Raw genomic sequence first — 27,147 nt, forward strand, 5'->3', positions numbered from 1 at the left:
ATCCCAACGGGCTTCCCTTAAACAAAGAACTTTAGTTTTCCACTGGAAAGACAAAAAGAAAATCTTGGTCTAGCATGTCCTGCCACATGCTTTAACTACACAGTAAAAGAGTATATACTTGGATCCCAGGCACATTTCAAAAGTGTAGTATTTATTAGCTGCTCTGTTGCCAAGTTCCACTATTATCATTTTATTATAACTAAGGTATATTTTTACTAACTAAATTATATTTAGGTTTTTAGTTTAAGCATTTGAAGGTCTTGGAGTGTCACGTACAGATGACATACAATATATCAAAGGCCTTTGTTGCTTTTCTCCCTCCTCTCCTCTCCAAACAGTTACCATGTATTTGTGAACTCAGGGCATTTCATTTACCTAAACCCACATTCCAGCTGTAAAGATATACAGGGAGCAAAATCCTTGGATGAAGGAGAGCTTGCCAAGGATGAAGGTGAGCCCTGTTAGCGGATAACCCACTGCACACATGTCCCTCACACCCTGAGGGGCAGGACAAACCCATCTCTCCCCACTGCCTCCTTCTGACACCTTGCTCCAACGCTGGTCTCTGTCCCTTTGGCCAGCTCACCCAGACCTGGATTTTGCCAAGACTTCCTGTTCCCAGCTGGGCTGTGGGCTGGAGGTGTGGGCTCCCCGTGGGCCATGGTGGGCAGGAGCCAGTGGCTCATGGGGAGTTTACTGCAGAAGACCCATCTCCTGTACCTTCTGTAAAAGGATTTTTGGTCCTGTGGGGAGTGTGGAGCCACTGTCTGGAAGCTGTCCAGACATGATGGAAAGATGACACAGCCATGAGGCAGGAGAGGGTTCGGTGGCCTCACATCAGCCTGAGTGCTGCCACTGCTCTGGACAGGGAAGGAGTGTTTCTGAGCAGCCATAAAGCCCACGGAGAGATCTCAGAGCTCCCCAAACCTCAGCAAATGCAGCAATACCACAGCACTGAATACAGTCTTTATTTTTCCTATTTTGTGCAAGGAATGAAGGATGAGGAGTACCCAAATATGAGCACTTACATTCTCCGAGGGTCACAGTCTTTGATCTGTGAGCAAAGATCCCACTGAAAGCAGCAGGAGTTCACAAAATAAAGTTTGGAAAGCTTTGTGAACACTTGAACATTGTGTGTCAAATCATGTAGCGTGTTTTGGGGCCAAGACACTCAAAATCCAGACCAGATCTTAGCAAATTGGATTTTTGCACTTCCAAGCACTTCCAAAGAGTTGGTTTCAAAATGTATCTGAATGTCTGTCCCTCAATTATCGGATGAAGATAAAGGCCCTTTGAGTTGGGTCTAGATATAATTATCAAGCTCTTCTGAAATAAGAGGGAAGAGAATCAGAGGTATGAATCTGTGAGTTGAATGCGTATAAAAGAATGAGAAATATTAAGGACATTTTCCATATATAGATTCACAGCAAATGTAATAAAAATAAATTAATGCTTATGTGCACTTGTAGCAAGGAGAAATTATCACTCACAATCTCATTAGACGAGTGAAAACAGCAGCAGAAAGGCTGGGACAAAATACTGAAAGGAAAACAATCTTATAAAGACATCTGCCACTTTTATTCATTAAGTGTTTAAACAAGCACTTCTTTAGACAGCAAAAATCAGCCTTTGCATAAAACAAAGGATTACTGGGATCAATACCTGCAGGTCAGCCTTCTGTCTTCTCTGCTGACTTCTGTGAAAAGGATTTTCAACTTTGCGCGGGACATCTGGAGTAAGCAACTTAGTGAGGTATGGGATTTGAAAGCAAGATATGTCATTGTTTGTAGACAGCACAGTTGGGAGCCTCTTTCCTCTGTCTTTGCAAAAATTCACTGCCATGGTAAACTTCTGCACAGCTCTGAGCTGAAGGTGCAAGCACAGCTAAACAGCCAGAGAATGCACCTGAACTCCACAGATATCATCACCGTAACAGGGCACTACGGAAATACATGTGCATCTGTCTGTAGGTATATATATTAAACATTGTATATCTGACAAACACCACTCAATCTCAAGTGCTGGCCAGAGCAGGATGGCTTTTTGGTTTCTCTTCACTTCAGCAAGTGTCCCTAAACAACCAGCACTACTGAGATTCAACAAGTAGGAAGCCTAGAACTATTTTAATTATGATATCCCGGGTAGAGAGGGGCTCCAGGCTTCACCCAGCACCCCTGCTCACCCAGCTGACATACATTTCACAGGCTGCTCGTGGCTCTGTCTGACACTGCTGGCACAAACAGTGCTGCAGACACCCAGAGCTCTTCCTGATAAAGGAACAAAAGGAACACAGGCTGTTGTCTTCTACAGGAAGCTCCTATTTGAAGATGAACCCAGTGAAATGAATCTGATGCAGAAATCAACAGTTATGCCAGCTAAACAGCATGAGAGGGAGAAAAGCAGGACAATATATTTTAGTGTGCCTGTGTGATGGACAATCCACCACCAAAGTGCAAATGTGCCATAAATACTGAGCAGAGCATTGGATTTGCACACCAACTCCAGAACCTGCTCCCTGAGCAGCCACCAGTCCAGACTCTGCATGGTGCAGCCCACAATGGGACAAAGCCAGATCCTGCTCCTTGGGGTAGAAAGAGCAATTAGACAAACAGGGACCTGGGATAAAAGTCTCCCTGAAGTCAAGGGCCGAGACAAATTCTCCAGCACACCAAGACCTCATTAAAACTGCCCGCGGTGTCCAGCCCACAGAGCACATCCAGTGCAAGGAGCGCAGTCCTGCCGCTGTTTTGCAAGGCATTACAAAATACCTTGGCTAGCAGAAGGAATTTGAGGCAATTTGCTCCTGAAGAGCCAGGTCGTGAAGAGCCTTCATTTTTCCAGCAAATTGGATTTGAGTTGACAAATAGTAACAGAGAGACAAAAAACCCTGACAGAGTAAGGGGAGATGGAGAAACCAACAAGGTTTAACTCGATCTCCGAGGGTGTAAATCTGTCAATACCCGCAAATGACCACGAGGCCACATGCCAGTTCTCACCCCGAGATACCGTAACTAAGACATTTGGCTGGTACCTCACATTGGAAAGAAAGTTTTTACATTTAGAAATGTAAAACATTGTAACATTTAAGGAATTTTGGCTACAGCCCACTAGCCAGCCATCCCCCAGCCTCAGCTAGGGGATTATTTTGAATGTTGCTTTGCTTTTCGTGCATCTGTTGCCTAAATCAATGTGGAGGCATGAGGGAGGGACTGAAAATTGGCTCTAGAAATAGTGGTATATTTTAGTGTCATAACTGAAAGTCTTGGCAATCCCTTTTAACTTGAAATGTCAGTGCCATACCAAATGATAACCTCAATTTCTGGCCATCAGTGAAAGAACAGAGATGGAGTCTCTGATGTCAGATTTCAAGGCCACTCTGAAAAATTAAGGAAAACAGATTTCATGGCTTGTTGGAATTTTGCTTTACCTATTTTTGTGTTTCTTTTCAGCTGTTGCAGCTTTGCAGCTTCAAATGTTTATCTGATCTCTTTTTGTTTGAATTGTTTTTCACTTTTCCAGATTTTCTACAATGCAGTTTAGTTTACCTCTCCAAATCACTTCCCTGCTTTAAACTCCTGCTCCCTTTTTTTTTTTTTTTTTTTTTTTTTTTGTAGCTCACATAAAACTCACTTATACAAGCCTTTTGCATGCTTTTAGTGTTATAACATATTTCTCCTTCAGCAGATCTAAAGTGGTGATTTGATGTCAGTTTAATGCCATAAAGCATAAAAGATCTCAGTCTTTAGTAATTGCTGGTAATTTCCACATCTGCCTCTTTATCTCATACCCAAATTTTTAAATCTGTAGTGAAGTGGATTTAATATCACTGAATTCAACTCTGCTTTTCTGGATAATTAGAAATTGAACTCTACAGATGAATGTTAGACAAGGTTTTGCAGAACAGGTGTTTTTAAAAGTGCTCCCCTTTCTCCTTCAAGCTGACAAAACTCTCCTTCACAAACAATACATACATGTTCCTGACAGTTTCTGAATTGCATGTACAAACTCATCCACAGCCCAGCATCATTCCATGCAGATATCCCTTCAGTCCACTTCTCAAATTGTGTCAACCACCCCCAAAAGGTTCTCTGTGAATACACATGGAATATCAGAGGTCTGGTCTCACTAAACTGCTTTCATCATTATGTTTCTGGTATTCACATTATAGGCAAATGACCTAAAAAATTTCAGTTAAACATATAAAGAAGGGTTTTGTTGTTTTTTTTTTTTCAAATTACAGAATTACTTTTAAAAACCACAAACCTGCAAAGGGAAATAGGATTTGCTGGATCAGATAAGATCACTAGTTTAGCTGGTCAGGCACATTCAGTGTGCAGCTTTTTGGAAGAGAAAGTTAAAATGGGAGGAAGCTACGGTGACTAAAACTAATTTTGCAGTTCAATACTGTATCAGTTTTTACAGTATTTTAAGAAGAATCAAAAAAAGTCTCACCTAAAAGAAAACAACCAACTGTTCTTATTTCCCTAATTTTTTCTTTTACAATCAATAGATAAATTCTACTATTTGCACCAGCATGAATACAATTTCTTAACCTACTTAAGAATCATCTGCTTTGGTGCACGAGCCTGGAGAGTTTCAAATAGAGTTTACCACTCATATCAAAATCTTGCCATGGCAAGGAAAATGCACGTTAGTGCATGTAAGCAAACACAGAAAGACCCAAACCATTTTCTTTATTTACAGCTATATGACTGAATACAAACAAGCTGCTTTTCACTAGTTTCACCACAGGCATAAAATATTTCAGACTCTAGGACTACTGAGAAGCTCACAGTTTTTTTCACCAATCATCATGCTCCAAATTTACAAGCCTACCTCAGATGGTTATTACTGGGATGTACCTGCTTAAATCCCTTCCACAGATGGGAGAGTGAACACTGCTCATGCCAAGTTTCAGTCTGGATTGAATTTTTACAGCTGGGTCATAAATTTGCAGATTAAAAGGGTTCTAATGGAAACACAGGTACAACCTTAACTACAGCAACATGAACAGCAGCAATGTAACACTGCACCAGGGACAGTCTGTGCTACAAGCAGAATCTACCAGGAGTTACCCAAAGTCGCATTATTTCTCCCCAGCAGTGGCGGAAGGAGGCTGGGACATGCAGAAAACTCATGCCAGGTGTGAAGTTTCAATTCAGATGTTTTTCCAGAATGAAGTGAAACTTTTATGGGCTTGCCATTCCTTTAAGTTTACTGCCCCAGCCAGAATGTGAAAAGTCTGGCTCTTTTTTCCCTTCTGCTGCTACCCCGTCTTGCCTGTGCTTGCCTTGTCTGCACCCTGTCCCCTCCTGGTCACACTTTCTTGCACCACACACAGATTAGTATGTTAGTAAGAATCACTGAAGGCAGCGGTTACTTGTTATGAAGATTATAGATTTCATATGTAAAAGTGATCCACTGGGCAATAAAGAAGAGGTTTGTCCCTGTAATTTCTCTTTCTTCATGCAGGTGCCATGGGCAGATGTCTTGGTGCAGGAGCAGAGTCAGCTGCAGTCCCACAAGAGCCCTGAGGAGCAGAACAGGCACATTTCAGTGTTGGAGCCAGCACAAGTCTTGCTCACAACCCAGTGATCTGCCTCCAGCCATGGCTTTGTCTGCTCAAAAGTGCTTCCCCATTGCTGATATATAGAGCTGTGTGTGATTTCTAAGCCACTTCTGATGAGGTGACAATACATGTCTCTGTTTTTGTGTTTTGTTCCTCCTTTTCACTATTCCGTGTATAAAATCATGCCATATTTTTCAAGTTCATTGGTCTACATCTCCCCTTTGGCACAAACAGATGATACATTTTGCTGCTGGGTTACCTGGGTAAGGGGCAGAGCAGAGACAGCCTCCTTTGTGCCTTTGGAAGCATTCTGGGGCACAGCCACAGTGCCAGGGCCCCTCTGCAGGCACAGCAAGGCAGCGAGAGGCAGCCAGGCTGCAGAGACATCCCACGGGATGGAAACCCCTGCTCCTGCCTGGTGCTGCCCTGCTCTGCCCCTGGCTCTTGCACCAGGGCTGCAGCACCCAGGGCTTTCTGCTGCTCTGCTTGAGCTGGTACATGGCTCATTTATCCTGACTTGTTATCTGCCCTGAACTCCCTCTGCCCTCCTCTCTGAGCAGGGTTTCTTTTTGCAGCAATGGCTGATGTTTGCAAGGCTGAGGGATCCCTGAATCAGGGCAGAAGCCATGGCAAGGCAGCACATGAGCCTGGCGTTTCTGCTGCAAGAGATCTGCACACAAATGTGGCTACTGGAGAAAATCCTGCTCAGGCAGTAGAAGGGGAGAAGGAATCACATCCATTTCACTAAATGAGTTTTCCCAAGCTGTAGTTTCACACACTCTTTAAATATCCTTAAATTAACTGCTAATTTTCTAAGTAATTTCCCTATTATATTCATTACTAACCATGCAGTCTAGAGCTAAAACTGGAAAACAGTCTGATTTATGACTATGTGCTTTTCCATGCACATAATTTCCTGAAACATTCACATTTTGGCTGGGCCCAGGTTTTAAAACCAAGCATAATTCTGAAGACATTTGAAACAATGGGAAAATGGGGATAAATATTTTTTCCTCTTTGAAAACACCTTCACTAAATGAGTGAAGCCTAAGGCTTGCCAGAGAACAGCCCTTGCTGAGGCCTGGAGCATTCATTCACTAACTCTAAAGAGGAATATTAAAATATATAGTTGTTAGAGATTGGTGACAGTACCACACATTTTTTCTGCTATGTCTGAGAGAGATCTTGAGCACGCACAGTGGTGTGATGCTTTTTGGCCACTGCTGTGAATATTTGCATTGGAAAAATTTCAATGGTGTTGAAGAAACAAAGGTGGGCTTGCTGCACCAGCACAGTCAGAGACAACCTGCGGCCATGGAAACATGGCTGATGCCCTGATTTTTTTGGTGTCTTCTCTGTTTTTTCAGTTAAATGTTGTAATCTTTTCCATTTCAAATCATTCATGCAAGAACATCTCATTCTCTACAATGATAAAGCAGTCAGGAGTCCTGACACGTGCTGCTCTGAGGCAAGCTGATGTGAAGAAAATGCTCTGCAGCCAAACAACTGGCTCAAGACAGTTTTTACTGAAGTGTGTGGAAAACTTGCCATGACACCAACAGAAGCAAAACTAGAAGACATGCCCATAGTCCCCCTCTGTTCTGTGAGGTCTCCACAGGAATTAGACCAGAATTATAGAACAGGCCCAAATATGCTGCTATTTAAAGCACGTCTTATCTGCATAGAGGCAGATCTCTGGAATCTTTGATATTTTGGGTTTAAACGGGGAAAAGTACCTTAAACATTTATAACCTTTTGCAGCTGAAAACAAAGAGATAAAACAAGAGTGCACAGTTTTTGCATCCAACACCTGTGAGAAAACAAACACTCTCTTTTCCAATAAAAGAATGGAGAGAAGTGGCCCAGGAAAACTGCACTGCTGGGAGTGCTTCCCCTCTGGCAGGGCTGGCTCCAGGCAAAGCTCTTCCCTGCAGGCTGGCAGTCCCTGCGTGCCCAGGCTTTTGGGACAGTGCTCTGCCCCCGGCTGTTGTTGTTCTCAGTCCACCCAGTGCTCTCTTCCTCCATTCTCCTACCTGAGAGAGGTTGGAACTGCTACCTTCTCACAAAAAAGATTCCATTTTGAAGAAACACTGTTTTTTGGGGTCATGTGGAGAAAACGCTGACCCATTCCCCTTGCAGCTCAGGTACTGAGAAATCAAGAAAGTAAAGAGAACTAAAAGGGCAGCTTATTTGATTTCTGGTGTTTGAGCTGACAGAAATCCAAAAAGTGGACCAAACTAGCAGGGAATGGGTAGGATCTTTGAAGTTCTCAGGTTTGGGCCATCACATCTGGTATATTAAACCTGACACTTCCCGTGTAGTAAAGCCATTTCCTTTTATTCTTTCTTTAGAAAAACAACAGAACAGAAATTAAACACAATCTTCTCCTCAGTTCTCAATTCCATGCTATTTTAGTTGACGAATCAGGCCATGTAATAATAAAATTCCAGCAGAAATACGATCTTAACTGTGTAACCTTCAAATTGCAGTTATGCTGCTGTGTGCATTTAATACTGTACTTGACATTCACCTTTTACATTTCACTTCTGGATGACATTAGGATCTGCAAAAAAGACCTCCTTCAGCTCTCCCAGGTTACCATTTATTTCAAAGTATCCCCAAGGTCTCCAGCACCATTTAGATCCAACTTGCAAAAGTCACTGCTGTGAGCAGTTTTTGTGGGTCCCTTGAGTGGTTTCTGAAAACAGGTTCCATTGTGTTCGTATTATGCTTTCAAATTTTATGGCTTATTTTTAAATTACATGTTAATTTCTAAAAATGTCAAATTGGGAAGAAAAGCTGGCAAGGACCACACAAAACCACAGCACTGTTCTGCAGTTTGTGTCTCTCTATAATATTTATGTGCATGGCTCCACCCTTGCATTTAAGTGCTCTGCAGGAATGTGGGCCTGATCCTGCAGAGTACCGGGGGTCTCATCAGAGGTGCTCAGTGTGCTGCAATAAATGACCCAGGATCATGCTTTATAAATCACCAACTTTGCAGGATCCAAAGGAAAGAAAGAAAGGAAGGAAGGCAAGAGAAAAGAAAAAGTCAGTAGTAATGAAAACATTAGAAACAGAGCAGACTCCTGAGTATAAATGTCTAAAAATAGAGACCAAACATCTTCAAAAAGCAGCCAGTCATTCAAGTGCTTGTTTAAAATCACCCTCTTTTCCAGGCCTGCAAGTCTTGTGTTTCCTCGCTGTTTTTATTTGTTCTGGCTTTTCTACTGTGCTAAGTAACATATAAAGTGAAATCAATAAAAAATCTGCCTACAGAAAAAAGACTCCCTGTCCTGCCATTTGGTTTCTTTTTCTCTTGTTTTAATTTTTGCTTTCCTTCACTAGACAGCAATATCCCAGAAAGCTGGGAATTTTTCATTTCCTTGTGCTACAACAACACAGAACATTTTGTTTCTGCAGGTGACTGACAACAGGGTACTCAGGGAGCACTGCAGCGTGCTTACAGAAAAGTCAGCATTTTAGTGATCCATAAACCAGAGACTGACATTGCCTCTTTAGATTTATATTCAGCTTCATGACAAAAATTAGATCTTTTCCTTGTAGATTTCTGGAGTGCTTGTTGGAGTCAAGACTATTATTTCTGCATGCATTTGTACAACAAATACAGGTAGACAAGTCTGGTTTCACTTATTCCTGTCACACAGAGAACCCGCTGTGAGTGACTGCACACCAAGCAGTTAGTGAAAACCAGTTCTCCAACACGGCTTTTTAACTAAACAAAAACACCGAACCAAGCCTTTCTGTCATCAGTTTAAGATGCACATTTGACCAATTATGTATACTTATACCAGCACCAGGATTGGTCTGAACTGAAATTTTCTGCTTTAAGTGAACACACTGCATATGTCCTGTCATATAAGAATATCAGCTGAGGACAGAAGAACGCACAGAACCCTGCGACAGATTGGGACGGCTGCTCCGCTCTGCCTGCACTGTCTGCCCCTGCTGCCTCCCTGCTCCCCAGGCCTGCAGCTGGGGAAATGGCAGCCTGGGCACTGCACCTGCAAGGGCTCCAATTCAGGGTTTGCTGCTCCTGCTCCAGCACTGAAACCGCTTCCCATGAGCTCGGGATAATTGCGTGGAGGTATAAAACGAGGCTGCTCTGCCGACAGTCAGTTATATAGCCTGCCCTTGATCTTTATGTGGGATTTCCCAGTTGCATGAAGCTGGAGTAGCATATGGTCCTGTGTTTATAAGCATGTTAATGACTGAAATGGGAACCTCTACAACCCGTTCTCCTTATAAACTTTAAACTGCAATTTCTTGTTTTTGTTATTGGACACTGCGCTCGTACGCCGTTAATTTGGCGCAGGCTGTTGAGACACACGTGGCCATGCTGACCCCGGGCAAACAAAGCAGCTCCAGACCCTCTGAGCACCTGAAATCAGGGTCCAGCCCCTAATCAGAACCAGACAGGGCAAGTGAGCTTTCTTACTCATGATCTGCTACAAAAATTACCTTTCCAGGCAATAAATAAACACAATAAAGAATTAGTTTAAACTCCAGTGACTGCCTGTCCTTACAGGCGCAATGACCTTGCCAAACATTTCTCAAAAATAAAACATCACTCAGTTTTCACTCTGTGCTTTTTGAAATACTGCTTAAAATGTCTTCATATATTAAAATCTAGTAGGGACATGACAATCCTACAACAGCTCCTTTGTGTTAAAAATTAGCTGTCTGGCTCTCCAAAAAATTGCATTGGGGTGTGAGATATTAAGTAAGATATCACCTTGTGAGTGGTGATATCTCACTTAAAAATACACTTGCCACTTTCAGGAGGGTAAGAGTGGTAAAGTCAGACAAACTCTGTTATTTACTTAACCAAAATGTATTACACCTATTTTTGAAAACACAGATACAGGTCTGGAACAGTACTGCACTGAGAACTGCCAACCCAGGTATTCAAATTACAAAGATAAAAACATTCAGAAAGTAAATAATCCTTATTTATCTCTCCCTACCTAACAATCATATGGATAATTTCAACTATTTGATGGTAAGTTTCATAAATGGACCATAATTTGAAAATATCTGCTCTCTTCATGAAAAGCTTAATTCATGCCCATCATAAGAAGAAAATCATTAATGGGACTATAATCTTGTAACTCAAAGAAAAAAGCCCATTTGTTCTTATATTTCCTGAATATTCATACATATATAGCAACGATATAGCAAAAAAGTCATGCATATACATATATCATATTTGTATTGTGTATATATATGATCTTTTCTTCTTTCTATATACTGCTTGTCTGCTTTCAAAGTGCAAAAAGAATAAAACTATATCCTAAGAGCTGCTGGTCTGTTCTCAAAATATGTGAAAATGTTAAGGAAGATATTTAGGAACTGACCTAGATACAATCTCAAGAGGAGTTCCAGGAATGTCACTTACGAACTTTAATGACAAATACACTAGGTTTTAGTCATTCCAGCACAGCTGGTGAATTTACACAGTTACAGTGTGCCTCCCTCAGCCTTCCCATTAATAACCATATTTTTCAGTGCAGCTTGAAATTTGTCAAGAAGAACTTAATCCAGTAGCAAATTTATTATAAATTTTAAGAAGTCATTGCATCCATTTTTAGGTTATGGTATAAAGCACAGAAAAACAGAAGTTTACATATCTGAGATTCTGCATCTGTTCTTGAGTAACTTTTCACTTAAAAATAAAACTTGGCAGACAATATATTTGTAATGCAAACCAAATGCATTTGGTATGTTCTGAAAAAAAAATTTAAATGAACAAAGAGAGCTTATTTTGAAACTTATTAATTGAGCATGCACTATTCTTTCTCCCCACAAGATCCCATTTCTCTACAGGGCCCCCACTCGTTCTTTGGTCATTCCCAACGCCCTGCACACACAAAAATCTTCCTAATCCCCACCAACAGGATTCAGCCTTGTGCCCCTCCACATGGACAAACAAACCCACAGAAAATGTGCCAGAAAAGAGAGAGCAAAGGCTGCAAACTTGGGACGTTGCAAAGGCACCTGAACCTGCCTGCCAAGGAAGCCAAGGAGAACCAAGTACAAAATCTAAATCTGTATTAACTTTACTGCAAAATCCTCCAGTACTTTTCAGCAATATCCATCCCTAAAGTGCTGCTGGCCTCAGGGTGGTCCCTGACAGAATAACCTGCCAAGAAAGCCCAGGATAGCACTAGGGGATGCTGCAATGAGTTAAAACCCTTGAGACACTGGTGGAGACTTTCAGAGACTGGGGTGCAAAACTTCATACTTTTCAAAATAATTTTTTTAACCTTATGTCCCAAAGATATACAGAACAAGTTTCACAAGAGGAGCCTTCCAGCATTCCCTGCTTCACAGGGGCTTGAGCAAGTCCTGATCTTGCCCTGATTTACAGCAATTTACTGGCATGAACCAGGCAGTCCCATGGGCCATGCTCTGACTGGTAACACTGTGGATGACATTACATCACACTTGTATATTTTTATTGATAAGATTAAAATAATGAACTATGTGTAACCCTTCAAAAACAGTCAGACAAGGCATTTAATGGTCAAGTCTGTGGCCCCTTATCTCTGGAGAGTGATGCAGAAATTAGTCTGCACTAATGTCTGTATTCCTAAGAGGTACATGAGCACCAAAGGGTCACATAGTGGACAAGGCACTCTGGGGACAGAAAAGGTGCTGTACAACAGGGGAAGGTGCTCACATGCACTCCACTGAAGAGCATATGACATGCAAGTGTCACAAACAGCCACCTTGAAATTTCAAAGCCCTCCTCCTCCTCCCAGCTGTGGCCATGGAGAACTTCAGTCCTCCTCTACTCCTCCCTTATTGTAATAGATTGTGCAAGAGTTTTCTCCTTCCTTAGGCTCATCTCAATGCTGACAAATGTGGCCGGTAAGTGTCATTTCAAAAATTATCCCCATTGCTCCATTTGAAAAGCAAACCAGCTTCATTAGTGGTCAAAAACACCACTTAACTGTAATACTGCAGGCAGAACTTCTCCAGAGAGTGAAAGGTGGACAGAATTTATCCACTCTGTATGAGAGGATGGACATGAGTAATCTACTCTCATGCAAGAAGATGGGACAGGAATTACCCACTATCATATGAGAGGATGGACAGAAGTCACCCAGTCTCCTAAAAGGTACAATCAGGTGACACTTATTCCAGGAGCCACTGTCTACTGAAGATGTCTGTAATAGAAATCATGCAGAAAAATATCCCTTACCTGTCCGATAGACAAAATTGCCTTCTGTCTCTGAAGATGATGGAGACACCAGCTCTTCCTCAAATTCATTGGAACTAAATGAACCAGAATGATTCCTTTGCCTTGTTTTTTCCATCATAGCTGCATTAGTAGCCATGACGTGTCTCAATGAGTCATTTAGGTAACGATTCAGTAAGCTGCTTTTGTATTTGGGGGGTGACACATAATCCTCATTGGCACTTGCTTCTGGTCTCACTCCTGTTTTTATTACTGAACTTTCAGTTTTAATCACAGTGTGATGAACTGGTTTGTTATATCCCCCTTCATTCATATGGTTTCTTGGAGGATTTTCTCCATCTGAAAACAAAAGAACAAGATACAGTAATACACAGAGTACTTAATATTTAACAAGAGGCTTTCTCAACATGCTTTGGATTGTGATAAATATAACTAAAACTCGACAGTAACTTCAGCATTAGACACTGATTTTCATTTTCTTCTGTTCACACATTGCTCATGGTAGTTACCATGATTCTCAGATGTTCCAGTTATTCTAAATTAACTAGCTGTAGAAAACAGTCTTTGAGTCTAATTTGTTCATGAGTAACACAAGACAGGTGGAAAAAAATTGAAAAGTGCCCTAACTCAAGGATAAGCATTTAAAAAGCTGTGTGAATAGGCTGAATTCTTACTATCATAACTTGAAATTTGGTTTGCCTGGAAACCACAGCATATTTAGGTGCATTTGCTTAAACTGTACTCTTGTAATTATTCTGCAAGCAATCTTTTCAAGGGAAGTGAGTAGAAATGGGAGTACATTCCCACATTTTTCAAGAAATGTGAGTACAGCCTGAAATTGGAATAAAGGTATTTGATATTGAGTACAAATTGAGACATACTGTTCTAAAAATGCACATACAGATTTCTGACAATGTTCTGTAGGATTTGTTCCTCTCATTGTGTCTCTATGTCACAACTGTCTAAAAAAAGTACTCACAGACAGAATTAATACAAGAGCTCTATTAAAAATACAGGATATTTTAAAAAAAGTCCTGCATTTGTTAATTTGAGTAAGAAAGAGAATTCCAGTGCATCCTTTATGGAAAACAGCTGCTAGCAAAATACATCAAATAAAAAACACTAATATTGAGTTTACCATCTGAGATGCTCCACTAATCAGATTCTCCCTCTAATGATGTATGTTGCTATAGCCCTTCCATGAAGGAAACCAACAGTCAAGTGATTTCTCATTTCTTTATACCAACAAATGCAATCAATTTTTTCCTTTTAATGCAGATCAAAGGAATAGGCTTGTAGAATGTAATGAACGAACAATTATCTTTCTAGCAACAATGAAATATAATAGCATACAGCCAGATTTCCACCTTGAACAACTTACACAACACTGTTTTGCAGGGCTGTGTAGTAGTTGGGAGCCACAAAAGGCACCTAATTCACAAAAAAAAAAAAAAAAAAAAAAAAAAAAAAAAGCAGATCCACTTAAGGGTATTTGTGATTAAAAATTAGAGCTGACTTAGGGTATCTAACACTTTCTAAAGATATTTTAATCAGTTTAAAATCGATAAAAGAGCATCAACAAACCTTCAGAGCATGAGTCATCACTGCTCACGCTGAGTCTCTCAGCATTTCCCTGAACATATTTGTTGTACAGTTTTATTCTCAAAGCCCAGCTGAGGTCTGGTTGCCTGACAGTGTTCTTCAGGCGACGTCTCGCGTTGGCAAACCAGTTTGATACCTGCACACAAACGGGTGTATTAGCCTCCCTTGAAAATTACACAAATAAACAAACCCATAGAGCCCTCGTGAGTTTTAGGTATGCTTCAAGGACACAGCAAACAAGAGAAATATGAACAGAAGTCCACAAAATTACCACTGAGCAGAGCAGGAATCTCATACAGGAAGGCAAATTCAGGCTTCCCACCCTTCCCAAGTGTTAGCAAAACCACATTATCACAAGGTTTCCCTTAAGGTGTCCCAAATACTAATTTTATATTAATTTTCCTCCTTTTTTTAATTTTAAAGAAAAAACCCCAAACTTTCAATATAAACGTTCAATATATTACCAACTTCTGATATTAAACTAGTATCTAATATTCAGGAATTTCCTTTGATATATTCATAGGCTACAATACGGCTATTGAAAAAGACATTCTCAATTTGTATATATAAAAACCAAAATTCTCCCTTGTACTTTAACAGAACTCTTAGTCTGACAAGCCATGGGCATCAGGAAAATCTTACATCGAGTACAACATACTTTGACTCACTGCAGAAATCAACCATTTGCTCTACAGAGCAGCAGATTTTACAAACTCTTTTTGTTGTGGACAGCCTAAAAAATAGTAAATATGCAATTCTTCACAAGGTGACTACTAAACAATAGTGTGGTTTTTCTTCCTTCCCAACTGCAGAGCACTCTAGAGTTTGACATAGCAAAATGGATGCATGTTAGTATCTCTCTAGCATACAGGCTCATAACAAAGTCAGGCTCAAACATGAGTATTTCACAGTGTTTTTGGCACTGAATGAGCAAAAAGGCACAGTCTACCCTGCAGTGCCAGAAGTGCTAATTAAACCATCAAATGGGATGCATGTACCTGCAGTGCCTTTGCACGAAAGCACACCTGAGAAAATGCTGGCCTTGATTCTACTGCAACTCAAAAAGATACAAAATAGGAAGGAAATACTGACAACTCTGTCTTTACTAGGAGCAAGAGCAGAGGCAATTGACTGACATTCTAATATTTGCTTAATGATGGAAAAAGTGTTCAAAATACTATTTAACCATGGCATGAAAAAGTGCACTTTGACTTGACCTTTGCAAAAAGGAGGCAGAGCAGCATCACTTGCAAAGGAGAATGTAAAGAATGTTAGCAGCCCACAGCCCTGCTCACATCCTTGTGTTATGAACATGCACACAGAGGAAGCCAGACTACTGTCGTATTATTCTAACCTGGGAGCAATCACACCATTTAATTTACATCAACCTGCAAAGCAATTTCATACATGTTTTATCAATACATGCTACCCCACCTAATAGAGAGCCAAACTGTAGACCTTAGTGTTTGATTTTGGCCCTACTTTTGTCATCTGTCTGTTGTAGTTAAGGTTACTGTATTTAGCACACAGAAGTATCTGTCTAATTATTCTGGATCAATAATCTCTTCTAAAGTGATTATGAGAAAAATAAACACTATGTGCCTAAAGAAAAAGTAAAGCTTCAGTTCAGAGTCTCAGATAGAACTTAGCAGTGGTGCCTTATGCCTGTCACTTTGATTTTACTTAAAATCACATTTACATGAAATAGAGTTCCACTGAAAATATGGTGAGCCCTGGATCAGTGCTCAGGTGGCAAATACGTAACTTTACAAGCCATGCAGTTTACTACGACAGGTTAAAAAACCAAAACTGTAGCTGGCAGAGTAAGTAATGCTCATTCTCTTCTGAGGCTACTTGCTTATAATCATCATATTTACACAGTAATTTTTACAGTAAATGAGATAGTGTGGGCTGGAATCCATGCACTTTCTAATGCTGTTAACAAAGTCACTCCAGACTGCTCAGCTGAAGCAGCAGTCACCTGCTCCATGACAGTGTAATTCAGAAATCAAGTATTTAACAGTAGAGATGGATCAATCCAGGGTCCCAATCAACAGCATTGCAGTTACTGCAGCATTTTACCAAACTGACAGCTTTCCAACCTCTCACAAGAAAGATTTCATTATGCTTCATTTTATTACATACTGAAATTTTTCATCAGTGAAGTGCCATTTACAGAAAAGATAGGGTAGTATTAGTGTGATTCATACATAAAAGCAATTAAATTTAGCAGGAGTGATTTCTGCATGGTACTCTTGATTTATTTTGGGCTTATTCTTCCCATGTCATTGCTTTGCTTTCTGCATATCAATATGAACAGATGAGTCATGTTTTAAGTCTTCTGCTATGAGAGAAGGGAATAGTAGTATTTGATCGTTATTTCATAACGAGATAAATATATTGCACCTTGTCCTCCTGTTCTTTCTGGAGCAGATGATTTTAAGTGCCATCACACAGCATATACAGGACAATCAGGAGATCAGGCCCAGCCAGCGAGGATTTGTGAAAGGCAGGTTCTGCTTGACCAACCTGATTTTCACCTATGGCAAGGAGACCCACTTAGTGGATGAGAGAGAAGCTGTGGATGTGTCTACCTGGACATCAGTAAAACCTCTGACACCGTTTCCCACAGCATCTCCTGCAGAGGCTGGGTGCTCATGGCGTGGATGGGTGTGCTCTTTGCTGGGCAGAAAACTGTCCAGGCCCGGGAGTGTTGGTGAATGGAGTTACACCCAGCTGGTCACTGGTCACCAGTGGTGTTCCCCAGGGCTTGGTACTGGGGCCATTCCTGTTTAATAGCTTTATCAATGATCTCTGGATGAAGGGATCGAGGGCACCCTCAGTCAGTCTGCAGACACAGCAAGTGAGGGGGTGGAAGTGTTGATCTGCTGGAGGGCAGGAAGGGATCTGGACAGACTGGATTCATGGGTCAAGGTCAGTGGTATGACCCAAGGCCAAGTGCTTGTCCCTGGATCACAACAACCCCTGCAAGGCTACAGGCTGGGGGAAGGGGATGGAAAGATGGCTCTGCTGGAAAAGGACCTGAGGGTGCTGGTTGACATCAGCTGAACAGGAGCAGCGAGTGTCCAGGTGGCCAAGAAGGCCAATGGCATCCTGGCTTAGATCAGCAATCTGTGGTGTCACAGACTGGAATCCTTTGGCATAGGGTCTGTTTGGCATCTTAATCCAGGCAGAGGTATTCAACAGTTTTAAGCACCAGACCATAACATGTGGCCAGCAGGACCAGTGATTGTACCCTTGTGCTTTGCACTGGTGAGGCTGCAGCTTGAGTGCTGGGTCCAGTTCTGGCCCCCCAATTCAGAAGGATACTGAGGTGCTGGGTAGAGTCTAGGAAAGGACAATAGAGCTGAGGAAAAGGCTGGAGCACAAGTCTGAGAAGAAGCAGCTGAGGGAGCTGGTGTGGGGGGAGTTAGCCTGGAGAAAAGGAGGCTCAGGGAAGACCTTACTGCTCTCTACAAGTATCTCCTTTCAGGAGGTTGTAGGTGGGGGTCAGACTATTCTCCTGAGTGACAAGTGATAGGACAAGAGGAAATGGACAGAAATTGAATCAGGAGAGGTTTACATTGGATATCAGGAAAAATTTCTTTACAGAAAGGATTGCCAGGCATTGGAACAGGCTACCCAGTGAATGTTACTACGGTTGAGTCACTGTCCCTGAAGGTATTTAACAGAAATGCAGGCAGGGTGCTTAGGGGCATGGTTTAGCAGTGGACTTGGCAGTGCTGGGTTAATGGTTGGACTCAATGATTATAAAGGTCTTTTCCAACTGAAACTATTCTATGATTCTGACAGAACTTCAAGTCAGCTTTTAAAAGAAACCTTTTACTAAAGCACAAAGCAGCAAACTCACTCTACCAACTCTTATCCCAAATGCAATTACAACAAGGCCCATTAAAGCTTTGGAAGAAAAGAAAGTTAGTCAAATCCATTTCAGAGATTTCTAGGCTTAATCTATGATGTGGTAATCTCTAGGTGCTTTCCAGATTTTGGGCACTAGTGCATGTTGCTGGAAAATCCTGATTTCTAAGACATCATGAGATTCAACACCTCTCTCACTCTTCAGTCTTGGACAACCTCCAGGTGTGTGAACTGGAACAGGCTGCACAGCCACAGGCTGTACCAGTTAGAGCTCACCCTGACCTCCAGCCACCACCTGTCTCCTTCAAACACAACAGTTTTACCACTCATTTCAACCACCCCAGAATATTACATTGTCTATCCATGTGGTCTTTAAAAACCTGCCTGTCTACTGCTGTAGGTCCCACTCACAGAGTGCCAGTTTGCACCACACTTACCTAAACCATTACAAAAAGAAACAACCAAAGCTGCCAAAAACATCCAACCTTTCCCATGGTCCCAATCTGTGCTACTGTGATCTCCAAAAATAAGAATAAAAAAAACAACAAAAATGATTTAGATAAAAGCCAGTGGGAAAATCTTTGTCACATAAACCTCCCAAGAAGTAAGTATCTTGAAAAAACACATGATGAAACTCACTATTCTTGTAAAGTAACAATCCATCCCGTAGTTCTTTGAGAAGTAAAAAGACAAAACCCAAGGGGAACTATAACAGATGTGCTTTCCAGTGTTCATTTTTTTACAGCAGTTCAGTTGTTCTCTAAGAGCATCAGGTACTTATATCAGCATCATGAAATATTGACCCTCTGGCTTTACTTCTGAAGACACATCCTCAATTTTATTGTAATTTGTTCTGCTTCAGTGCTTAAGAGTGGCCAAACTTTCAGAAAAGGAACAGACATCAAGCGATTCTCCTCCTCCAATAATCCAGATATGCCTTTATAAATCTGAATACTATTAAATCCATAGCAGCACATGACTGATATACAAATCCTTGTATTGAAAAAACCTTCTTTCCAACAACACACACATTCATATTTCTTTCTGGAAGGAATATACAGCCATTTGTCTTTTTTATTTCACAAGAACCTCTAAACCAAAATTTAAAATAAAATAAATCAAGCACTGTGGTAATAATACAAATGAAAATGTAGCATATTAATAGGACAAGTTATTGGATTCTGAATTGGAATCTAATTGGAGTAAAATATAAAATGCCTTTTCAAACTATATTGCTTTTTTGGTTTCCTGCTTTGGCAGTTGTGGACGTAGAAAACTTTGGACTGTTGGACTGAAATCTGCAATAACATTTGCCTTGAGGACTCCCAAAGACCTTGTTGGCCTGCACAGGAGTAAGTCAGCCCAGAATTTGCCCCAGGTTTTGCTACTACTACTCAAGCAACATGATGATTTATGATCCCTGAAAAATCCTACCTCCTTGAAAGAGTCTGACTTTTCTTCAGCACTGCAGTCGGACATGCATCTGGAATAATCCCCTTCCTGTCCCACTGCACCCAAGAACAGTGGGATAGGCCAAAGTATTAGTAAAGTAGAACAAATTAATTTAAAATCACCCAACTGGGTGATAGCAAAACTAACAAAAATAAAGTTGTGGAAGATTTGACATGCAGATACTAATAACAAAATTATTAGTACTTGCATGCCATTAATTTTTCCTAACAACAAAAGTAAAAAACAGGGCTGGATGTTTACCTCTTTGCCTCACAGAAGAATCTATGCCATGGTCCTGAAAAAAGCTCCTTGGGATACATACTGGAATAAGATTCATTAGATGAAAGAAAAGCACAGGGAGGAGAGTTACATCTGTATTATCAATATTACTGTGACCACCCTCATCTTCCAGGCAGCTGCTGAAGATCTTTTCCAAGGCCGTCAGTCAGGTGAAAAACAAAACAAAAAAAAAAACCCAACCAGTCATTCTCTAAATGGCATTTTGTCAGAAACTCAGAAACTCAAAGGGAATTCAAGAGTATCTTTTGCCTTTCCTATGGCTCGTGACGACAAGGTGTCAGCACATTCGGGATGCTGGGAAGAGGCAGCAGCTGTCAGCAGACAACAGCCTCCACAGGGGTGGAAAGCTGTGGGAGCAAACACCACGGGACAACCCTGAGAAATGTGAAAAGCTTAGGAAATCTGAGACAGGCCAGCAAACGTGAAGGCGTTTAACCCAGAGGAAACATCGTACACCGATTCCTGGTTCTGCAATGATGTCCAACAATATTACTAGATTAGAAAAACAATTTATAGGCAACCCTGGTTGATGCTTTTGCAAAGTGCCCCTCCTGGGACAGAAGCAAAGCTTTCCAACAGACACCATGGCCCAGTCCTCCCCAAACCTGCTCTTGGTTATAGCACTTGTCTGAAAGAGCACAGCCTTCAGGAAAGCTATTTCAGATGTACCCAGTGTGACTGAGATCACACCCTGGCATGCTCTCTCTCTCACTCTTAGAGAACAAAAATTTTGAACTGAATTACATTCTTGTTCTTTTTGAGCATCCAAAAAGTAGGTGTAGAGTGTGTGTTGTTTAGCTCTTTGTGGCTCAGGAATTACTGCTAGTGCCAGACATATGTATTTACATCTCATACAGATGCTATCGAATTCCTGGATTAAAAGAGCATTGCACAAAAGTAATGGAAAAAGCACCTGGGATTTCTCTTTGATGTGCTTCTGTAAGTGAAGATAGATATGCCTGTTTGCACAGTTCTTTCAAATATTGCAGTTCATAGAAACAAAACTGGTCAAATCCAGCTTCAGCGTAAATCCCCTAGAGATACAGAGGTCCAACAGGGCTAAATGATGCCCTCCCTGCTTATTTTTAATTTATATTCTACACCTTATGTAGATAATAAAACTCTGTGGAGAAGTGGCCACGTCTCAGTTGATGCTTTTATAAAGGTTAACATATCCCCATCAGGATTTATCAAAGCTGCCATGAGAGAAATCCTGCACAAACCCACCAGATTTTTCCCTTCTCTGTTCATTCTAAGGGATTTTTAAAAGAACAGCAGAACTCCTCAAGATGTCATTAATGGGAAAGTGCCCCAACACATATTGTGGATATACATTTTAAATCTCATGCAAAAATACAGGGATATTCTAAGGACCACAGTCCAGTAAAATACTCCTATTGAATTTTGCCATTGAAGGGATAGTGTTTATGTAATCATAGTTTAAACCTTTCATGTATATTTTTTTAAAAGCAAGACAAGTTGTTTTAACTATATCTTCCAGTTATAACTGGCATTTTCTGAGACATTAATATTATTTTTGTCAAAGCTATAGTGTTTTTCCTAGTGCAATAGTTTCATTGTGAGGTACTGAAGTATAAAAATTTTCCATTTTGCCATTACTAGAATTGAAGTTCATAGCACAGGTTTTTTTGAAGGGGCATTCAAAATAATAAAGCTGAATTACCACCTGCTTTTTTCTAATACTTTAGGTTACTTTGATCTCTTTGTGTCCTTTGCAAAGTGACACATAATGTGTTAGGCAGAGTGATGAGGACCCAATCCTGCAAACACATGGGTTTCATTTTACACACCTAGCAGTAGCTTGCAGTAAGGAAATTAGATTATTCACAATGCATAAATCTTTGCAGCATCCAGACCTGAGATAGCATCACTCAGCAACTGATAGCATTTAACCACATATTTCAGTGGAGTGCCAGATGGCAAAGAGAACAAAGAAGTGAGATTTATAAACACTTGCAGCAAAATTTATGCCTCTTACAGCATGACAACTGCCAGTTTCTTCAGGGGAGAATTACCTGAGAGCAAAACAATTACTTCCCATGTCTAATTATACTACAATGATAACTCCTGCAAGACTGTGTGTGCTGAGCCATTGCACACCGTGTGTAAGGCTGATGTCTGTGCAACAGGTGCTGACAATTATTATCAGAACAATAGAACAGTTTCCATCCTGCCCCCTTTTCAAAAGGGAAGAGTAGCTCCCTGCAATTTCCTCAACAATTCCTATTCTGTGCTGAAATCTCCCACGACTGATTTTTTACCTGATATTTTTTAAAGACTGTGCAAAAATATTTTCATTATATTTATGAATGAGGTGAAAGAATGAGGGCATCTATTCCTAGGAGAGCAAGCACACACTTTTTGCTGATTGTCTTTAGCACTTCTCCAGCCACGGTAGCTCAGATGTGGTAATTTTTGTTTGAGACAGTCCTGCTGGGGTGGGGGAGCCCAGGGGAGAGTGGAAGAAGGATGAGCACAGGACCCCTGGTCCTGCTGGCTGCACTGATGCTCAGCACCAATAGCCAGCACTGTCCTTTGCTCAGCTCGCAGAGCAGCTTTGGCAGATGCTGTTCCCATCCCTCCTGTCCGTGAAACGCCTCAGAGCAGCTTTTGGAGGTGGGGTAAGGTGTTCCCCTTCTTACCTGCACCAGGGTCATCTGGGAGCCGAGGGCCAGCAGAATCTTCTCCGTCTTGGTGGGGTATGGGTTGTCGCGGTGCTTGTAGAGCCACTGCTTGAGCGGCCGCGCCATGTCCTGCAGCGCCTGCCGCTTGTGCCGCACCTTCCCGCCGCTCTGCCGCGCCCTGCCGCGGAGAAGGGGCTCTGAGGACCGGGGCGGCGGGACACCGGTCCGCTCCCCTACCCGGGACACCTGCCCGCTCCCCGCCCGGCCCCGGGCCCTGCCTGCTCCCCGCCCTGCCCCGGGCCCTGCCCGCTCCCCACCCGGCCCGGGCTGCCCTGCGCGGGTGCGGTAGATGCGCCCAGTCCGAGGGGGGACCCAGCTCGGGGGTGCCCAGCCCCGGGTGCGCCCTGCCCGGAAGAGCCGAGCCCCATCTTCGCGGGGTGTTCGGGGACTTTCCACAGCCGCAGCCCTCGGCCCGGACTGCCCAAGCGAAGGTGATGCCACCGGCTCCCCGAGCTCCTCGGGGAGGGTCTGGGCGAGCGGGCTCGGAGGTGGTGAGCGGCCGCGGTAATGCTGCAGACCCGGGCGGCGGCCCCGAGGGGATTTCAGCGCGGCTGGGGCTCCGCCGGTGCGGGTGTCCCGATGTTTTCTGTGCTCGGCACCTGGCAGGCGTGTGGCCGGTCTGGCTACAGAGGGGCTTTCCAGCGCGGCCGGGCCGCCCCTCGCACGGCCGGCCGCGCATCCCGCAGCTGCGCTGCGCGCTGCCCGGGGCCGGCCCAGCCTGATTCCCCCGCCCGGGTTTATTTCCCTCTGATATTCAAGAGACACCCCCGGCACCGAGCGGCTCCTGGATCATTTCCCCCCGCGGAGCCGGCGGCGAGCGGTGCTCCAGGAGGAGCCGGCGCGCCTCTCCCAGCAATGCACTATGCGCGGTAGCCCGCCAAGCCCCGCGCCTGCCGAGGGAAACAGCGCATGCCGGGGGAACGAAACCCGGGTCCCGTTAAAAAAAAAAAAAAAAATTTAAAAAAAAAAAAAGTGTCCCTTTGTAAAAAAAGGTCTACAATAAAAAGCGAGTGGTGAACAAAACCGGAGGACTCCTGAGGAAAGCCCCGAGGCAGCGCTGCGGGGCGGCCCTGGGTGCCGGCGGCAGGGGGCGCCGCGGGGCCGGGCCGAGCCGAGCCGGGCTCGCCGCTGCCGCCCCGCGCCCCGCGGCAGCCCCGCTCCCCGCCACCGGCTGCGACAACACCGGTGACACACACCTGCGTCCTCTGGCCAGCACCGCCGGTAAAGCTGCGAGCTGATGCAATCGCCAAGGTGGAAATTCGTCAGCGCAAGCAGCTTCCCGGGACTCCTCGGTTTCGCGGCCGCCTCGCTCCTCGAGCCTTACTTTGGAACACTGACCCGAAATGTCTGGTCAGCGCTTGCCAGTTCATCCCTTCGAGCTAAGGCTGTCAACACGCCAGAGCTCGCACGTCCTCTCATCACCTTCTATTCCACCTGTTCCAGCATCAAAAAAGCCCCCTAACCCCCAAAAAACAACAAACCAAAAAAAGCCCCTCCAAAAAACCGGCTTCGGGCGGCTTAGCCTCAGCTGCCGTTTTAGCAAACCCGATCCTAGTATCACGTTATCCAGCCCCTGACCGGCATCGCGCTAGTCCGTTCTAATGCCCATCGCCGGGAACGCACTGAGAGCGCCGCTCGCTCCCGCCCGTGCGCTCGGCTCGCTGCGAGCCCGCGGGGACGGCGAACAAGTGCCGGGGCCCGTTCTGCCCGCCCGCCTCAGCCCCGCTGCCCGCGGGCATCGGCCGCGCCGCCGCCCCCAGCCCCAGGTCCCACACGTCCCGCCCGGCGCCTCCGTTTCGGAGATTTGAGCTGCATGAACCGCCCGCACAAGCCGGTGGAGCCCCGGCGTTGCCGGTTTGTTTTTGTTCGGAGGCAGAGGGGGAGGTCAGGCACAGCAGGACAGGAGCGCTCTGTCTGGTACATTCCAGCCCAGTCGGACGCCCCTGCATCACCTCTTGCCGGAATTTCCCACCGTAGCTGCGGAATGAGAATCCTAGAGAATACCAACCCGGGGCCGCGGGCAAAGACCCAACTAGAAACCCATCTCGCACCCCCAGAGCAGCGACGCGGTGGCCGGGAGCGCCGGCAGCGCAGGCAGAGCCGCCCCCGAGGCCGGTGCGCGGCGCGGAGACGAGCGCACGGCATACCCCGTCCGCCGGTTGCGCAGGCTGAGGCTCTCCTTGATGGACGGGCTGTCGGGGAGCAGCACCTCGGCGTGGTGCGGGCCCTCCACCATCCCCACGTAGGACCGGCCGCTCCGCTCCCGCTCCTTGGCGTCCTCCTCGAAAAGCACCTGGCCGCTGAGCTTGCTGAAGACGATGGTGTTCATGGTGGGGGGCTGGGGGCCGCCGTCGTGCTGGCCGCCGGCTCCGAGGTGCTCGCTGTGCGCTGCGGGGAGGCGGCAGCGGTCACCGGGCAGCCGCGCCGAACCGCCGAGACCCGCCCGGCGCGACCGGCGGGGCGGCAGCGCGGAGGCACCGGGCGCCGCCTGCCCACCCACGGGGGGAGGCAGCCCGCCCCTCCCACGGCCCGGCCCGCTCTCACGGCCCCCCCACCCAGCCCCGGCCCGCTTCCTCGGCCCGGCTCGCTCCCACGGCCCGGACCGCTCCCGCTCGCACCTCGCCGCCAGACTTCGCCGCGCTCCTCGCTCCGTCGCAATAGTTCGGAGCGCGGGTTTTCTGTCGGCTTTCGTGTTTCTGTCTCGCTTGCTCTCTCTCACTCCTTTTTTCCCCCCCTTTTCCCTTCCCTTTCCCTCCCCTCCCCTCCCCCGGACTGATTTTCTCCTTCCCCCTCCCCAAACGGGGAGGGAAACAAATTGTTTTTAACGACCACCAAATGCGCAGAGCCGGCGCCCGGAGGCACAGCGGCCGCGCAGCCACTCGAGCTGTCGGGACTGCCGCTCCCCGTCCCCGGGGAGTCACCGCTGGCGACGGGACCCCAGCCCCAGGCAGGGCACGGGCCCCTCCCGGGCAGAGCGGCGTCGAGGGGCGCTGCGTGGAGGGGCGGGAGGAGTCCGGCCAGGGGCATCTGAGGGTACGGCGGTGCACGGCTGGGCCGTTCGCCGTCTGTACGGGGGAGGCGGCTGAGGACACCGGCTGGTGTCACCCTGACCGCGGGAGCGATCCCCGTCGGGAGCGTCAGGCGCAGCCACAGCCTCGTGCCGCTCATTAACACCGGTGTTTATGATGCCATGCCAGGAACCATCTCCCACCACGCTTCCCCGTCTTCTCTTGTGTGTCGCGTGTCCCCTCTACCCCCCGCCCAAGGGTTGTAAATTAGCCCGCAGTCCAAGCCGGGAGACAGCCCGCTGCCTTTAGCATCCTCGGCGCGGCCGGCGCTGTCCCGCAGGGACTCGATGTTGGGATGCCGCTCCCACGGATGTGCCCCTGTTCCCCCGGCCCCGCCGCTCCGCACCCCCTGCAGCCCTGCGGAGCAGCAGCCCGGCCCCGCCGCGCTTAACGTGTTGGTTTTCCGTGCGCAGAAACGAAGAAGATGGCCACAGTCAATATTTACAAGGATGTAATTCAGACGCTGTTTGACCGCCGCGGGTGAACGGGAGCAGCCGTCTGCGCCTGCGGGCCCGCAGGGACGTGCGCGGCGCGGATCCCCCGTGCGGCCACCAGCCGCGACTCCGCGCTCCCCACGGCACCTCTCCGTCCCCGTCCTTGTCCCCGCAAGCGTGACCCCAAAGGACCTGAGCCTGCATACCGCTACCGCTTGGATCCCCCGGCCCCTGCCATCACCCCGGGCTCGTTCCCTCCCGTTTTCCTGGGCTGCAGGCGCCGCCGCGGAGGGTCCGCGGTTCTGGCTGGCTGGGGGCGGAGGGGGAAAGGCGCTGCGGGCCGAGAGCCCGCAGGGCTCAGCCGCCGTGGGGCCCTCGGTGGGGCTCACCCCATCCCCGCACCCCATCCCTGCCACGGGTGCGCGACGTGACGGCCGCGCTCGGCGGCGTCACACAGCCACACGCCCTGGGGAAAGGGTTCTGGAAGAGGGGCACCTTCACATCGGGATTCACCGATCCCCATTGGAATTTCTCCATTTGCTAGCGGCAAGCAGGGCAGAGTGGTTGGGGAAGGGCAATGCACTGAAGATGCCCCAATGCCCAGGGAGAAAATTTACTGTCCCTAGAGTGAGAGGAAAAGACATGAACAACTTCCTGCCAGTCCCCTGCCGAGAAAATAGAAAGTAGAAAAATGTGAATAACCACTCGAATGCTCCTGTGCAGGCTGTGCATCCTGCACTTCCACGGACTTTTGGGCAAAGCCCTGGTAAAGCTGCCCCTCAGGACGTGACACAGCCAGAGCATTCAGAAACCAGCTGGGGGAGAAGCTGGTATAGGGGAGCAGTGTGGGACAAATGCCTCCTGTTAGACAGTGCTAACATGCTGAATAGGAGCCCCCTGCAAAACACACAGC

The 27,147-nt window shown here is 45.5% G+C and overlaps 1 protein-coding gene across 4 annotated transcripts in view; it reads right to left on the minus strand.

Moving 5' to 3' along the window:
* Positions 1-25,472, minus strand: part of MKX (mohawk homeobox) — a 48,432-nt gene extending 22,960 nt beyond the window's left edge. The window contains exons 1-5 of one of the 4 annotated variants that reach the window (XM_063414315.1): positions 25,351-25,472; positions 24,880-25,120; positions 22,691-22,850; positions 14,379-14,532; positions 12,798-13,133 (exon numbers count right to left, since the gene is read on the minus strand). In XM_063414315.1, the coding sequence (XP_063270385.1) occupies positions 12,798-13,133; positions 14,379-14,532; positions 22,691-22,850; positions 24,880-25,061 (832 nt within the window). In that variant the 5' untranslated portion in view covers positions 25,062-25,120; positions 25,351-25,472. Of the gene's footprint in view, positions 1-1,408; positions 5,531-12,797; positions 13,134-14,378; positions 14,533-22,690; positions 22,851-24,879; positions 25,231-25,350 lie in introns of those variants that run through there. The other 3 variants (XM_063414331.1, XM_063414306.1, XM_063414322.1) reach the window with 3 other exon arrangements.
* Between the last annotated feature and the right edge of the window lie 1,675 nt (positions 25,473-27,147).

The sequence above is a fragment of the Prinia subflava genome, chromosome 1, assembly GCF_021018805.1.
Source record: "Prinia subflava isolate CZ2003 ecotype Zambia chromosome 1, Cam_Psub_1.2, whole genome shotgun sequence".
Classification (NCBI taxonomy): Eukaryota; Metazoa; Chordata; class Aves; order Passeriformes; family Cisticolidae; genus Prinia; species Prinia subflava.